This window comes from Camelus dromedarius, chromosome 13 (assembly GCF_036321535.1).
Source record: "Camelus dromedarius isolate mCamDro1 chromosome 13, mCamDro1.pat, whole genome shotgun sequence".
NCBI lineage: Eukaryota > Metazoa > Chordata > Mammalia > Artiodactyla > Camelidae > Camelus > Camelus dromedarius.
The window spans coordinates 11,066,400-11,083,171 of record NC_087448.1 but is presented as its reverse complement, the minus strand read 5'-3'; the positions used below and the strand labels follow the sequence as shown (position 1 = coordinate 11,083,171).

The following is a 16,772-nucleotide window of genomic DNA, read 5'->3' as shown; positions in this document are numbered from 1 at the left end:
GTGCAGATGCTATGTAAATAGTTGCCAGCCCACAGCAAATTCAAATTTTGCATTTTGGGACTTTCTGGAATTTTAAAAAATATTTTCCCTGCAAGCTTGGTTGAATCTGTGAGTGCGGAACCTGCAGATAAGAAGGACAGACTGTAATTAAGAAAATCAGGAAAACTCAGGGAAGCGTTTTGACCCTTTACTCTCCCAGTGGCTCTTTCCAGCTTCTCAAGTATCTGTGAATTCACCCAATTTCTGCTCCCGGCCACATCAGCCTTCTACAAGGCGTCTCTCCCAGTGACTTACATAAAAAGGATGGTTCCTGTTGACACTTCTTCACTTTTGCTTGTGCTGTAAAGAACACGTTTGTCGACTGGTATTTTCTGACATTGGTTTATGAAAAGCCATGGCTATGCTAGCATTTAGACTCCATCGTGCCCTGGCATCATACAGAGTATGCTGGAGCTTTGGGTCTGGCTGTTTTAACTCTCGGTGATCAAATTATTCTATCTTATCGTCACAGCCCTTGCTCTGGAGTTTTCAAAGACCTCAAAGTTGATGTCGATGAGCCTCCTGTAATCAAACACAGACCCTCTTCACTATTTGTCACAGTGCGTTTCGGAAGCAGCATCATTAAGCTGATGGTTGTAAAATGTCATCCGTTTTCCCATAGTCACCGTTACATCAGGCACTGTGGGTCTGACCCGGGATCTGCATTGACTACGTCAAAGCTATGAAGGTTGACAAGTCATAAGAGTCAACTGACCACGAACATGCCATACTTCTGCAATAACAAAAAAGGGAAATGGTGATGGAGGTTACATTGTAAGTTGGAACAAGACCCCAGATCAGCTTACCCAGCTCACGTAAATAGAGAACCAGGACTGGAACCTGATTATCGAGTCCTGCATAGGGCAGGGCTCTCTCCCTTTTACCACACTGCCTTCCTGAGAAGGTGCTTCCAACCATCATTAAAGGGCCCCAGGTACTACAGAGCATACAGACGGCAGAGTATCACGTAACGTCTCTTTGTTAGTAAGCCCTTACCAAGTGCCAGATGTTGCGCTAAGCTTTTATACGAATTCTCATTAAAAACCAACATGGCCCCTGTAAGGGACTGTTCTTGTCCCCAGTATATAGATAAGGAAACTGCAGCTGTGAGAAGCTGAAAAATTTGTTCAGGATTATCTGTTAATCAGATTTAGAGCCTCCCCCAAGCTCCCAACCTTCCATTTTAGAATGAGGAAGAAGACCTAGAATGGTTATGACTCCCTCAAGGTTACATAAGGGGTTAAAAACTCATCTCTTACCACGGAGCTTAGTCTGCTCTGCTGCCATCAAACCGCGATCCAGCCAGAATGTGCTCACTATGCATTTTTGAACAATCAATAGCTTTGCTTCCTCCTTAAAATTGAGAAAGGTTTTGGAGGAATCAAAAAGATACCAAGGGATATTAAACTCAATTCCTCCTTTTTCTCCAGTAATAATTTCATAACTCTTCCGCTAGTCATTCTTTCAATATTTGTCATTGTTATCCCTACGTATTTGAAAGGGCCGGAGGACCATTTTAGTTATGGAGATTCAGGAGAAAAGAAATTGCTTGAATCGATTCCAATTATTCATCTTCTTTTCTTTGCTGCTCTCTGACCCCTGCAATGATAAGGATGGCCCTGAACAAGGAGAGAAGTTAAAATAGGGAAATCTAAGGAGTGTGTGAAGAATGAGAAGAAAACCCCATTGTATTCCTTTGCCTTGGAAAAAATGGTGTTTAAGAGTTGCTTTCTTTTTTCTTTTTACTTTTTTTTTTTTTTTTTCACATAAGCTCATAACGTAAGACACCTGATTTTCTCTGCTGTGTGTGTGGACCTATGTGAGAAGAGGTGAAGGTTCGAAAACAGAAGTATGGATGCTTCTTAGACCAGCCTGGGTGTGCAAAAATGCCCACAGATAGTGGTTTGCTGTAAGCACAATTATCTCAGGATTATTAGTAAACGTGCTACCTTGTCAAAATATTCACATTCGTGTTTTGTGGCTTAGCCTAGGAAACTAAAATGGGTGAAATATTGCCATATGGTAACAGTAGTATTTTGTGCTTACCACCACCAGGCACTCGTTAATTACACTATCTGATTCTCACAAGTTAGGGACAGCATTGGATTCCCATTCCCGAGATGAGGAATACGAAAAATAAAAGACGTTGAATCACATACCCACGGTAACATGCATATTAAGCCTGGAAGCTGGGTTTGACCTGGAGCTAAATCTAAAGAGGGAGATTCTGCCTTTCATAGGATGTAACTTTCTACCACAGACGACACTAGTCATTGTATGCTACTGGCTGTTGGTTCTTTTATAATAAAAGATTTTAGTTTGAAAAATGATTACTGTGAATGGCAGCCAAGACTCATGAATAATAGAGAAATTCAGCCTATATTTATTTAGCTGTCAGCAACAGGTCAGGCTATACATATGCAAAAAGGGAAATGGATTTGACATTTTAGAAAATCTTACTCTCATCAAAATCAAGTTTATTATCAACATATGCAGTGTCATTCAGAGCATATCATATTTAAATGCACAATGTTATTATTATTTGTATTCCTATTTCAATAGAAGCTGAAACCAAATTTTATTTAAGATTATGAATCTTAAAGAGACTAAGGGAGGGGAACCAAAGTGAGGAGGTACAGCTCAAGGCATGCTTAGCATGCACGAGGTCCTGGGTTCAATCCCTAGTACCTCCTCTAAAAGCAAATAAATAAACCTAATTACTTCCCCCTTGGGGGAAAAAAAAACTTAAAGGAAGGGAACCAATGTTTATCAAAAACCACTATTCCATATCTGACACTTTACAGACATTATTTAATTTAATACTCAACAGACCTCTGTGAAGTGCCTTATCCATTTTCTAGAGCAGAGCAAAGTTTAAAGAATGATGTGCTTAAGATTCAAGCAGGTTGGAGGTGGCTGGACAGTTTCAGAACTCAGTTTCGCTGGTCTCCAAATCCTGTTCTCTTGTCTCTCCACCAAACTCAGATTAGATTGGAGCTTATGGTCGATGTAGGACCAGGGTTGAACCTCTTTATGTGGTTCCCTTAAAAACTTCCAACCACTGAGTTTAACTATTGGTTTAAAAAGTTCTAGCCATTTAAGAAAAAAGTCCCAGTAGAAACAAAGCTTTTGAAAATCCAAGTTCAATATCAGAAATGGTCTGAAAATATTGTTAGTTGATGAGACCAAAAAAGAAATTCAAATTTCAGTCCAGTAAACAAGAGCTAGAAAGCAGATGGACGAGGGCACCATTTCCCCTGCCCAGGGTGGTGCACTGGCAGGAAACTTCTGGCCAAAAAGAGAGAGATTGTTTTTCTCCACTGTTTCCACAGAACCTCACCTTCACATAAATCTCAGGTTAAATGAACATCACTCCTTGAGGATGAATCTTACAGGCAGCCTGGAAGAGGCGACTGTGAAAGGAGTGACTGGAGGTTAATTTCATTGTAGGTAAAACCATTGAGCTAAATTCGAGAGTGAGCCAAGGAATTTTAATGATGATTCAGGTACACAGACAAGAAAGAGCCAAGGATTCCATTCTGAAACAAAATTGGGAGAATAAATAGAAGGGCGGGGGAAGAAGGAAGAAGGCATGAAGAATTGGCAGGAAAGAGAAATATGGAGTCACTGTTTAATGGATACAGAGTTTCAGTTTGGGATGGTGAAAAACTCTGGAGATGGATGGTGGTGATGGCTGCACAACACCGTGCGCGTGCTTTATGCCACTGATCTATACACTTAGAAGTGGTTAAAATGGCTAATTTTATACTCTGCTTTTTATCTTTTACCATAGTATTTTAAATTGGGCAAAAGATCTGAACAGATATTTCTCCAAAGAAGAAGGGATTAGGGTTAGAAAGAGAGATGCCTCATTGTACTTAGGTTTTTGTTTTATTAAATCCACAGTATAAAGTGATTCTTTTCACATTAAAAAGGACTTCTTGTTGCTGTGTGTTCCTTTAAGAATTCCGTTTTCATGACATAGGTAACTGAGGGCAAAGGCAAGTTCTTCCTCAGTGAACCGTGTCGGTTAGGCGCTGGGTCTATTCCGAGGCCTTAATACAAGCCCACTGTTAATTCCGTGTGATGGATCTTCATACTTTTTTCTCAACAAGTGTCTATAAGAGCACATGTGAAATTCAGAATTCTGGGAGCACGGCTATGAACAAGACAACCCCTGTTCTCGTGGGTCTTACACTGTCGGGGGACAGGCAGTAAACCGACAGGTAAATAATTACAACTAAAGTAACGGCCCTGTGATAAGGACCATCTCAAAAAGCAGAGATGCTGATAGAAAGGGCCTGACTACAGAGCTTTGAGGGAGGACCGTTAGTAATAAAGAGTTAAGGGCAGGCAGGTGCTTGCTTTCTTTACACATTTTTGTGTTACCATTTTGCCGTCTTTATGAGGAGTTACTAGGGAGGACGGATGGCAGCCTGGTTAACTACCCCCCCACACTGCAGAGAGGCCAGTGCGGTACAAGCAGAGTGAGAAACTAAGGCCCAGCAGGGCCACAGAGCTGCTTGGTGGCACAAATAAGCCCCGTGAAATTCCACTCCAGGACTTTCTTTGATTTTTTCCTTCCCACAAATCAAGTGGTTTTGTTCATCTCTCTCTTTCTCTCTCTCTCTCTGACACACATACACAAACACACAGACAAAGAACTAAAAAAGAAGAAAATAAAGCAAAACAAATTTTGCTGGAAATTGCGTTCGATGGCAGTGTCATCCTACCAATTCAAGAAATGTGCAATACACAAAGACATACTTCATGCCCTGCACAGGACATTCATCTTACCATGCTTTTTACTGAATCCCAACGTTTGGTTACTTTTCTGCTTTAGTGTCTTAAAAGCCAGTTCTTAGCAGGCTGAATTATACATTCTGCTCCACTGTTACAATGAATACTGTGGCCAAAATGTGCCCAGGATTCTAAGTCTAACACAATGTAGTGGATACAAAAGCAGGGCATTGAGCAGGATCAGGGACTTAATGTTGAATCCAACAGGATCTTGCTTCTGTGATTTTTCTTGTCCTGATTCTTCAATGCGTTACTGGGAGCAGAACCCCACATTGAAAAGAACAGGTTTCAAGGAACGCTTTTGAAATTTCTTTTCAGTTGCTGCATAAACTGCTTTTTAAAGGTATAAAAAAAGTTTTCTTAGACTTTACCTTCATGCCCCGAGGTCGTCTTCAGTGAAGCAGCCTCAGATGTGGGCAGCCTGTCTAATCCCAGGTGGCCTCGCTTGAGCCACCTCTCACTGTACATACTCTAAATATAATAGTCTTAGGAAAAAATGTATTACCTTTTCTATAATATTTTAGAATATTTTAAAATAGTGTGGCCCAATTATTATATATCATTTCTTGATACAGTAGAGGAATTTAGCTTTCCTTAATTTGCATACAGTCCCTAATTTTTAAAATATTTCTTTGTTCAAAATTCCCTTTGCCACTTGGGTTGGAACTCAAGTAATTTTCCAATAGAGACAGTGATGGACTTGATAGTTAGGTCTCCAGGCTGGCGGACAATAGGTTGTTTAACTCTTGACATTGCTCAAGGATAGTACTGTGCTAACAGCATGGAAGAGGCTGAATACCATGTTCATGGATGTGTCCATGTCTTTAGGATTCAATAGATGCCAAAAGCATATGCTTAACCCAAACCCCCAGGCAGCTGTGTGATAGGAAGTCCTTCACCTCCTCCGCCAGCCGGCCATAGAGGAACCATCCGCTAGGTTACCTCCGTGATTGGGATGTTTCTTGGGGAATTTGTGTGGAGTAGGAATGATGTCTGTGTGGAGTCAAGAATGCCAAGTGATGAATAGGAAGATAAAAGCTGGAAGCTGGTCCTGGGTGGCCACCACCTTCTTTCTCATTTTCCTTGGATGCTGGGCTTGATTTGCCCAGTTCTCTTTTCCTGGCTGTCGTGGGGCCCTTTTGACCTAGCATTTTGTTTTCTTGTGACCTTCTCTGGCACCTGCAGAGCCGTGGCTTCATGGCTTCTCTCTTCCTGAACTAGAAGACTGCACTCCTGAGTGTGATTTTCTTTCAAACACGTCTGTAGTATCGGGGGAAACGAGGGATAAAGGTCTCCTCTCTAATGCCTTTGCCTTCTTCCTCATGTGTATCATTTTGGAGAAAATGTCACCCTCGGATGGTGTATAGATCTTTAGATGACCTAAGGACTAGATTCCCATCTCACTGTGAAAGCAGCAGAAGTGAGTCTCAGGACTCCCTCAAGGGAACTGAGGTTGATCGCAGCTGGCTCTGGGATGGAGAAGGGGATCATGGTCAAAGCATCCCGTAATACTCACAAGTCCAGATTGTTCCATGTGACATGGACTCAAGGAGTGGAATCTTACTCAAATCAAGAATCTCCATGTATGTATCTTGTCTAGATAATACAAATTATCAATGTGGACCCTAGTCAGTAATCATTAGTGAGGCCAGTGTTACTGCCTTTCATGCAAAAGTTCAAATATTAATATTTTAAATGAAAACATTTCACATATTAGGAAGTATATCTGAAAACCCTTTTTGTTCAGATATAGAGTGAAAAATATTAGACAGTCATGAGTCATCAACAAAATGATATGTCATTGAAAATACAGGAATTAGAGCTGTGAAGGGAAACTTTCTATTAATGACAGAGGGTAAAACCATAGTCCTGACCAAACTCTGCTTTAAGGTCTGCTGAGTGCTGCAGGCATTCCAGTCAGCTTCAGGTTGCTCTTCTCAAGAGTGAAACTGATGGTCACACTTGAGAATTTTCTCCCACAACTCCAGTATATGCCTTTTCTGTGTAAATAAAAATCCATTTGGAAAACAAATCAAATATGGCAGGAGATACTTGCCTTCCCCCAGAACAGTATTCCCCTCCAGTAATGAATGGGACTGTTTTTCAGAGGGTCTTTTCCTATACCACTAATTATCTTTGGACTTTTTACACAATTAAAATTCACAAATAGTCACGAAATAGGCCAAAGTTCTTGAAAGTGTTCTTTAATTAACACATATCATGAGAATTACTCTGATAACAGATGTTCACCAAGAGACTAAAAGCATTTGTTTTTGACTTTGGTAATTCATAGTATGGCAATCCACTGTAATCCATGCTAGGATGAGGGACAGAATTATTGGGCAGCCAAAAAATGTGCAAACTGTGAGACTCAGTTGTCCTGGGGACCCAGTTATGGTAGCAGCCCTGCTGGGAAATGTCTACTTGAGCTCTAACGTTAGTGGTATCCAGCTCCACTGAAAGTCCTTCAGATTCCTGCGAGGCCACACAGATATTTGATAAGTAATATTTTATCTCCCTCTCCAAACTCAACATGACAAAGATAGTATTGGATGGTTATTCACAGGAGGATTTAACTAAAGCATCTATTATTCCTCTTTTCTGATTGTTTCTCATAGTTTGGATCCATTGAAACAGTTGGTTTTTTCACTGAAAAATTTTTTTTCTATCAACTAAGCCAAAGAGTTTTAGTTCTTACTGAATTTAATAGAGAGCTAGCATTTTAAAAGGTAACTCATCTGACACCTCTGAATGTCTGCAATGAACACATTTACATGAGAAGTGTGAACATGTCCAGAAGTCATCTAGAAGCTGACAGTTTCCAAAATTATTTTGTATGTACATTTCCTAGAGGTCAACCCCCAGGTAGAAAACTCAGCAAGTATTAATACTTGATACCTCTGACGCACTGAGGAAAAGACACATTGATTTGTCTTCTTTGCACCCTCTCGCAGGACGGCTAGTTTAGCTACTGAGTTCATGGTGCTCATGCCTTCAGGTTTCGTGTTTCAGCCTCTGCACAGACTATTTTGCTATCAGCTGAGTGCGCTTCTCACTCTGTTCAGCTCTTTTTCAAGTGTGCACCGAAGGGAACGGCACAGGGAGGGCTCAGTCTGCATCCGTTATCATGTTGGAGAAGACAAGGCAATATGTGTATTTCATATCTGATGAATCAGTCACAGGAGGGACAGTAGTTTCTTCTTGGGTAGAGGGCACCGATCAGCCAAGTACCCTGTTCCTTTAGGTGGAAGCCATATGTTGGAAAGTTACAGGATTAACTCCCCATTGGACCTACTCCCTTGATCCTGCCCACCACCCCCACTGCTGCCTCCCGGGATGATGCCTATGACCTTGGATGATGCCTATGACCTTGGCTGCTGCCTGGCTCAGGAAGCTAGCAATCCAGCCTTCGGATTCTCCTCCAAGAAAACAAATGTGGCAGGAGAAAGGAAGGCTCGAGGAGAACACAACCTGGCAGCTCACAGCTGAATTCAGCCCAAAGATATCTTTGACCCATACCGAATTGTTTTCCATGATATGAATCAGTGGCTGAATTTCCAGCTTCTTTTAGCAAATGGAGAAGTCAGGCAACACAGAGCCCAGGTTTCTGCAGGTGACAGTTGGCTGGAGCTGAGTAGCTGCTGCTCCACTCCTCCTAGGCACAGCCCTTCCATCTGCCACCCTCCCCAACTGACCCGCCCACCTATGCACATTTCCTGCCTGTCCCCCAGGAAGCCTAGTATTCAGGCAGTACCTAACCCAGTCCTCTTTGTAATCAACTTAACTGAGTCAGTGGCAGCCACTTCACGGGGATGCAGGGATTATGAAATGGCTGCTCATAACACATTTGATGGGGAAATAATCCATTTGATGTTCTTTGGGGCCACTCATACTTTGCCTTCAAGAAATAAAAATGAGACTAATTGTGTACTGGGCTCATATGGGAGTAATGAAGGGATATGGATTAAGCAGAATCATTACATTCTTAAGTCCAACCACCTGGAGGAGGTGCTCATTGGTAAGGAGACGGTTGCAGCCGGCAGGTATTCCTGCATCACAGACGCTTTTGTTACAGCTAGGAGGTCCCCTAAGATTTATGAATGCAGTCATGATTTGAGATCAAGTGCATCTGTGTTAAAAATAGCATCACCAATTTTTGTGGGCATCAGCTGTTCTCATTTCTGTGTGTTCTCCTTTTAGTGGAAAAAGGAATTGAAAATAATGCTTTCAGTTCAAGATTTTGATCTTATTAAAATCTAGAATCTTATTTTAATAATTGAATCCTTTTCTTCATCGTGGCTCTGTTATGTCAAATAACACTTATTTGAGGAACTAGGCAATCAGAGAGACAAACAGAACGTGTTCAGTATGTTGGATTTCTGTCCTATCATATGGCTTGCCAAGGCTCCCTAGAAGTGGGAGCGGTGGAACTGTGTTTGGGTAGGGGCTTCTGTTGCTGTAAGCAGACATGTTTGCAGCACCCATCTGGAGGAGACCTAGGATAGGAGGCGGGTGACCACCCAGGCAAGGATGACCTGGGATGGGGGATGGGGGACTAGCAGCCCACAAGTCTGTCAGCAATTTCTACGGACCTGGTTCCTGCAGACAGTCAATGTCACCTCCCGTCCAGCACTCCAAGCTCTATTTGCTGTAGGCCTCACCCCTTTCCCTAATTCCCAAGCTCCCAGGGGGTTCTGAGCACAGACCTCCACTGGCATCACAAGCGGTACAGAGCTGCTCTCTGGAATCCCTTATTCCCCTGGTCCCATTGCAGACTGTCACTGCACCCTGGAGGGGACTCCCGTGCCAGGGAGCAGTGTGAACTAACATCCCTAAGCTCTTGCCTCGTGCAGGCCAGCTAAAACTGTTCATGCTGTCTTTTCCAGGTCTGTAAAATATGACTGGCAATACTCACCCTAGCTCTTAAGACTCTAATTAAAATTTCTCAGCACTTCCTAGAAAATCAGAGGCGTACCTGTTAAAATTAAAACTAAGACAATAACGATGCTTTGGGGAGGGGACTTTCAAGGGACCCAGTGTGGTAGCTATTTCTCCACAGACCCCAGGAGAGTGTTCCATTGCCCTTTCCAAGAAAGCACAGGCAGCAGTGCCTGGAGGCTGAGGAAGGAACCTTGGATATCAGCCTCAGTTTTGATGAATGCGGGACAGGAGGGACGCCACTGACAGCCAGTCTGTCGAGGTCACTCTAGTGAACCACTTTTTTAAATGGCCAGGCTCAGGATTAGGACTTGTCAATGTCAGATTCAGAGCTGTCGTCCCGGGGCCCCACGTAAGCCTGTGCTTTTCAGAGTGTATGTTTTGTACCCCTGTTGAAATAGGCAAGACCTTCTGAAGCGTTTGATCCTCCTGGCCGTTGAGGTTACAGTGGAGACTGAAGAAGTCTTCACATATAGAACACAGTTCATGTGTTCATGTAGAATTGGTGTGGGAGAGAATCTCCAAGGAGAGGCAACAGGGAAACACGCAAGGTTACCTAATTATCTGTTTTAAATTATGTTTTTTTTTGGTGTGAATTAAAAATAAAATCTAAGTAAAGAAAAGCCATATCAGAAACTGGAGAGAAGTTCCCTCTTTTCCTCAAAATGGCTTCTGCACACCCTTCCCGCTTCACACACCCCCACTCCTCTTCGTTCCAGAGGTCTCCTTCCTGCGGGAGATGGTCGTACCCTCCCTATGGGCCCTGAGACCTGTCATGTCGCGTGTTGCCTAACTCCAGAAGCAGCCATCAAACGGGCCGTACTTAAAGGAGGCCCTGTTCATTATCTGAAATCCTGTGCTGTCTGTATTTCCAAGATATATTTCACCCCAGAGCACACTTAATTCAGACTGTACCAACAAGCTGTGTTTCTCAGAAAGATCTGAATCATCAAGCAGTATTTCTGAGAAAAATGCTATATCACCAAGAAAAGGAAACACTGAAACACCCAAAGCGTTCCTACTTTCTAAGATCCAATCTCTCAAACCTCTTGAAGCTCACTGCTGCTGGGGGCACAGTTTATTTTTTCACACCACACACAGAGTCCTCAGGATAGCCCAAGACACAGACCAGGGTATGACCAGCGTCTTCCAGCCTAGATTCCAGGTGGCGGCACAGCTGAGAGTCCAGTGGGATCAGGGGTCGTTTTTATTTATGTCTTTGTCCATACGATGCATTGTGTGTAGGCTGGGGCCAGAGGGGAGAAGCGGTCTGAGTGAGCCCAGTGAATGCCTTTAGTTGACGTCAAGGCTGACTTACATTTCAGTTAAACCTGGGTGGTTGTCAACTTCAGATCCAAAGCTTTGTTGTAACTAATTTCTACCGTGCGGATCTGCCCATTATGGGCTCTCTGTAGGATCGTTTTTCTTTCCAGGTGGCTAGGAATTTCATTCTATATGGCTTTTTCATTTCAGTTCATAAGCTAAAACGTGAATAAATTCTAAATTACATATTATTTTGTATCAGTTTAAGAAGCTGCAAGTTTGTTTTCTGTAAATATTTTAGAGACACTCATGCTAAAGTAAAAGGAAAGAAAAAAGAAAAACAGGACAAGATTTGATGTCCTGGGGTCCATTTCTATTTGGAAACTTTACAGACAGGATTGAAGCTAACAAGTCGAATAGAATAATCCCTATTTAATAATCAAATATCTAAATCTAAAAATGAGTTATAAGCATCTGAAGAATTTGAATATTGGCTCTTTGAAATGACTATTCAAGATATTACGATAATATTTAGACGTAAATCATTGTATCTCATTATTATTTTTATTTGTCTATCAGTACATGAGACGAGGAATGCCTTTTTTTCCCAATTAATTTTAAATTCCTAGGACTCTTTGAAAAACAAAGAATGATCTTATCTGAAGTTCCGAGTTTCCATTTAGTGTAAATATTTAACATGCCTGAATTCTTCCTCTATTTTTATCAATTCCATACACATTGGTATGTTCCAATAAAATAAAGGATATTCCTATTTATTTCACGGGAGAAATTATTTAATTCTATATACTAGAGCTTTTTTATATAAACTGCAGAAATACCCACTTATAGTGAAAAATATCCACATGTATAAATTCAAACGTAATGAGATACAAAATTATACTTGTAGAAATGAGGCTTTTATTGGGGGAATATTAGCTGACCTTGATCATGAAGAATTTTTTACTGGTTATTTCCTAAACAAAGACTCTTGGCTCTTTTATAAATAAACATTTTTGTTTATTAATTGTGCAAAGTTTGCTCGAAGCATTGCACAAAGAACAAATATTTTTGTTCGAACGTGTCAGCTGCTTGGCTTTTAAGCTTAACTTTGAGTGGATGGGTCACAGAGGGTGAACTCCCTGTCCTCCGCAAAATTACGGGTTTGGAAATGAAATTAGATCAAACTCCAGGGACCACGGTTTGCATTTGATAGTTTAGTTTTATTGGTGCTTTTGGAATTATCAAGACTGTTTTAACTGCTTTCTTAGAATGTTATTTCTTTTTTCTTTAATGTGAGGCATTTAAACAGGCCCTGAATTTGAAACTGGTTGTTATATTATATCTTGGGAACAAAATGACTTTTGATGGGAACGTTATCTTTGAATTATAAATGCAAGTTAATAAATAAATAATAATTTATTGCACATTTTTAAATGTTTATATTTAAACTTGACTAATAACTTTTCATGTATGAACTAATTCTCTGATTAGACTTCCTGATCACACTAGCAAATATTAATTCAATGCTAATTGAATATGCAATAAAAAGATACGAAGCCAGAACTAAAGACAGAGGTTAGGGTCTAAACACACTGCATGTCCACATATATGCAGTCACAGTTTTACAGGAAATACTGTGCACTTGCATCATTCTTTACAGTGGCCACACAGCAGAAGTACTTAAGTGTAAAATATTTCAGCATGAAGGGTGGGGATTGGGTAAAACTTTAATTGCATCAAAATTATGAGAAATTGAAGGAAATTCCTATTTGCAAATGTCTGTTTTCAAAGAATAAAACGTAAACTAGCTATGTTCCCTCACAGAAGGATGTCTAAATCACACCTGTCTTTTTCTTCAACAGATAATTCTGAAATAATCAGCAGGAACGGAATGGAATGCCAAGAATCTGCATTGAGAATAACTAAACATTGTTACTGTACATACTATCCTGTTTCCTCCTCAATAGAATTGCCACAAACTGCATGCTAAATAAAGTTAGTTCTTCTGGACAGACCACAACTCTAAGACGCTAGTGCTGCTATATCATATATGAGTGTTAAATACGGTATGCTTAGTATATTCCAACCTAAGATAGTTAACTACCTGAGACCAGCTGTGATGTTTAAAGACATAAAGGATAAAGTTTACTTTTAAAGGGTTTCTGAACATAGTTTCTGTCCTAGGAATATTGTCTTATCTCCATAACTATAGCCGATGCAGAAAGTCCAACCAATGTACTCATTTTGACGCAGAATATTTCAAAGGTAGCAATAAACAATCAGCATTAGTTAAAAAAAAAAAAAAAAACTATTCCAAGGGCAGGTTCGATTCTGACTTCAATTCCTGTCATTTCATTTACCCACTGGATCAAAGATAACGTTTCACTTCTTGACGACACGAATGCTGCAGCAAAGATGAGAAGTGAAGTAAAACCCGTTACCTGTCCTGCAGGTTAAAAGTTGAATGGAAGTTCAAGCACAAGTACGGGGGACACATCCAAGTGTGATATTTGGTTTGCCTGGAGATGCCGCATAGAATCCTGTGATTCTAGAGTAACATTAACTAGATTGAAAAAGAAACTTTGCACGGTATGAGCTTCATACCCCACCAAACAAAGTCTTGAAGGTATTATTTTACAAGTATATTTTTAAAGTTGTTTTATAAGAGAGACTTTGTAGAAGTGCCTAGATTTTGCCAGACTTCATCCAGCTTGACCAGAACGAGAGGCCCATGCCAACAGTCTAATCAAAGGGATTAGTCTTGGGAACTCACCATCCAGTTGCCTGTTACAGAATAACTCTTCTAAACTAAAAAACCTAGTCAAAACAAGCTGTAGGTGAGGAGATCTGTATAATATTCTAATTTAAGTAAGTTTGAGTTTAGTCACTGAAAAATTTGACTGTGACTTTAATCTAAATTACTATGTCAACAAAAAGTAGATAGTTTCCGTTTTTAAAACATCCATTACTGTTTTGCATTTCAAAAGTTGGATTAAAGGGTTGTAACTGACTACAGCATGGAAAAAAAATAGTTCTTTTAATTCTTTCACCTTAAAGCATATTTTATGTCTCAAAAGTATAAAAAACTTTAATACAAGTACATACATATTATATATACACATACATATATATACTATATATGGATGAAACATATTTTAATGTTGTTTACTTTTTTAAATACTTGGTTGATCTTCAAGGTAATAGCGATACAGTTAAATTTTGTTCAGAAAGTTTGTTTGAAAGTTTATTTTAAGCACTATCGTACCAAATATTTCATATTTCACATTTTATATGTTGCACATAGGCTATACAGTACCTTCATAGTTTTTAAATTATTGTTTAAAAAACAAAACAGCTGTTATAAATGACTATTATGTGTAATTGTTTAAAACATCCATTTTCTTTGTGAACATATTAGTGATTGAAGTATTTTGACTTTTGAGATTGAATGTAAAATATTTTAAATTTTGGCATCACCGCCTGTTCTGAAAACTGAGTGCACCAAGCATATCATTTTTGTTTGAAGAAAAGAGAAATCCGCCATTTTAATTAATGTTGGTCAAAGTCTAATGACTATTTATCTTCTATCATAGATTTGATAACCCTATCAAAAGAAAATCACATTCTAAGTGTAATCTGACATAGTGCTTGTGTTGTTGCGTTTGTTTTAATTTGTGGAAAAGTATTGTATCTAACTTGTATTTCTTTGGTAGCTTCATCTTTGTGTATTATTGATATTTGTAATTTTCTCAACTATAACAATGTAGTTATGCTACAACTTGCCTAAAACATTCATACTTCTTTTCTTTTTTCTTTTTTTTCTTTGTTAATTCACTTAAACTCATTGAAAACATAGTAGACATTACTAAAAGGTAAATTATGGGAATCACTGAAATATTTTTGTAGACTAATTGTTGTAACATTGTCTTCTTTTTTTCTTTTGTTTCATGATTTTGATTTAAAAAATTATTGATTAGCACACGACTATTTTCAGCCCTTTAATAATGGAACATCAAAAACATCACCTGTTCCCCCAAGCAGATAGAGAAGACTGTATTTTTACTATGATATCCATTTTCCAGAATTGTGATTATAATATGCAAAGAGTCATAAATATGCCATTTACAATACGGAGGAGGCAAGGCAAATGCATAGATGTACAAATATATGTACAACAGATTTTGCTTTTTATTTATTTATAATGTAATTTTATAGAATAATTCTGGGATTTGAGAGGATCTAAAACTATTTTTCTGTATAAATATTATTTGCCAAAAGTTTGTTTATATTCAGAAGTCTGACTATGATGAATAAATCTTAAATGCTTTGTTTAATCACCAAAATAAAATCACCAATATCCAAGACATGAAGATAGCAATTCAACAAATACTGTAGTGAAGAGATGAACTCGCCACTTGTACAGGAACTACATTTCACTCTTGGTTTTCAGGATATAACAGCACTTCACCGAAATATTCTTTGAGCCATACCACTGGTAACATTTCTACTAAATCTTTCTGTAACACTTAAAGAATTCCTTCATTCATTACCTTACAGTGTAAACAGGAATCTAATTTGTATCAATTCTATGTTTTGGTTGTAATATTCAGTTCACTCACCCAATGTACAACCAATGAAATAAAAGAAGCATTTAAAAGGATTTCTAGCCTCCCTTCCTCTTTTTTGTTGTTGAGGTAAGATTGATAATTAGCCAAACAAAATGGTTTTTCACATTCACCTAGATCCCATTTGGTAACTTCATTGAAGAGCAAGCTTTTGATTTTGGCTTTTCTACAGTAAGAGAAACAATTTAAAAGGGTCACTTTTGGAAGAATTTTTAGTGTCCTGTGAAATGAGAAATAAAAATAAATCCCCCCCCCCCTTTAGCTCTCAGAATTCTGACCGAAGGTGAAGCAGTGCGAACACCGGTAACCAAAAGGGGCGCAAGACGCCAGTGTCACTGAGAGACCAGAACATACCCACTGATCCCGAAGACCGGCTTCTGCGGAGAGCCTGACGGAGCCGCGTGTCTTGGACCTCAGGCTGCAGGAAAAGGCAGAACGGTGAGCCCCGTTCTACACAGGCTTGCTGGCCTCCGGACTGAGGGGAGCGCAGGAGCTGAGCATCGCACCTGAGGGCAGGTGCTCAACAAATCGAGTCCTCTGAGAGACACTGGACGCCTTCTCCGTCTGCTTTCTCTGTCCTTTGGGGCCCCTGGTATTTCTCAAAGAAGGTGGGATCGTTCCTGGTCATGAAGGGGTTGGCAGACAGCTCCTCCTCTACGGGCCATGGCAGGAATGGGGAGATTTTCTCCACGGCAGGTTTAAAGCGTCAGACCTTCTGAGGTGCTGTCATACCCCTTGCTGGGGGTAGGAAACGCAGACACTCAGCACCCCAGGCCTTACAGAGAAAGGCACTTGCTAGATGGTATCTGCAGGAATTCCAAGGGTAAAAATACCTTCATGCCTTTGTGGATGTTTGAAAAACTGGCTATATGTTTGGATGAGCAGTTTTCTTTTCCTGTAATGCAGAGAAAAAGCAGCCAACCCATTAGTCACTTCCTACAAGAAAACATACTCTGTTAATATCAAGTTCAAGATGCCAAGTTTCAAGCACAAGTTATTTTAAGGGAAAAAATCTAAGACGAATTATACTTAAAATCTTTAGCACCTAGTTGATGATGTGTAATTTTCATCCGTAGACTAATGTTTCAAAGTACTACATCAAAATCA

General features: G+C 39.8%; 1 protein-coding gene across 7 annotated transcripts in view; it reads left to right on the top strand.

The window, feature by feature from the left end:
- MBNL2 (muscleblind like splicing regulator 2) overlaps positions 1-15,700 on the top strand; it is a 149,323-nt gene extending 133,623 nt beyond the window's left edge. For all 7 annotated transcript variants that reach the window (XM_031466228.2, XM_031466232.2, XM_064493017.1 and 4 more), the window contains one exon: positions 12,903-15,700. In XM_031466228.2, coding sequence (XP_031322088.1) covers positions 12,903-12,917 — 15 coding nt within the window. In that variant the 3' untranslated portion in view covers positions 12,918-15,700. The remainder of the gene's footprint in view (positions 1-12,902) is intronic.
- Positions 15,701-16,772: the final 1,072 nt, after the last annotated feature.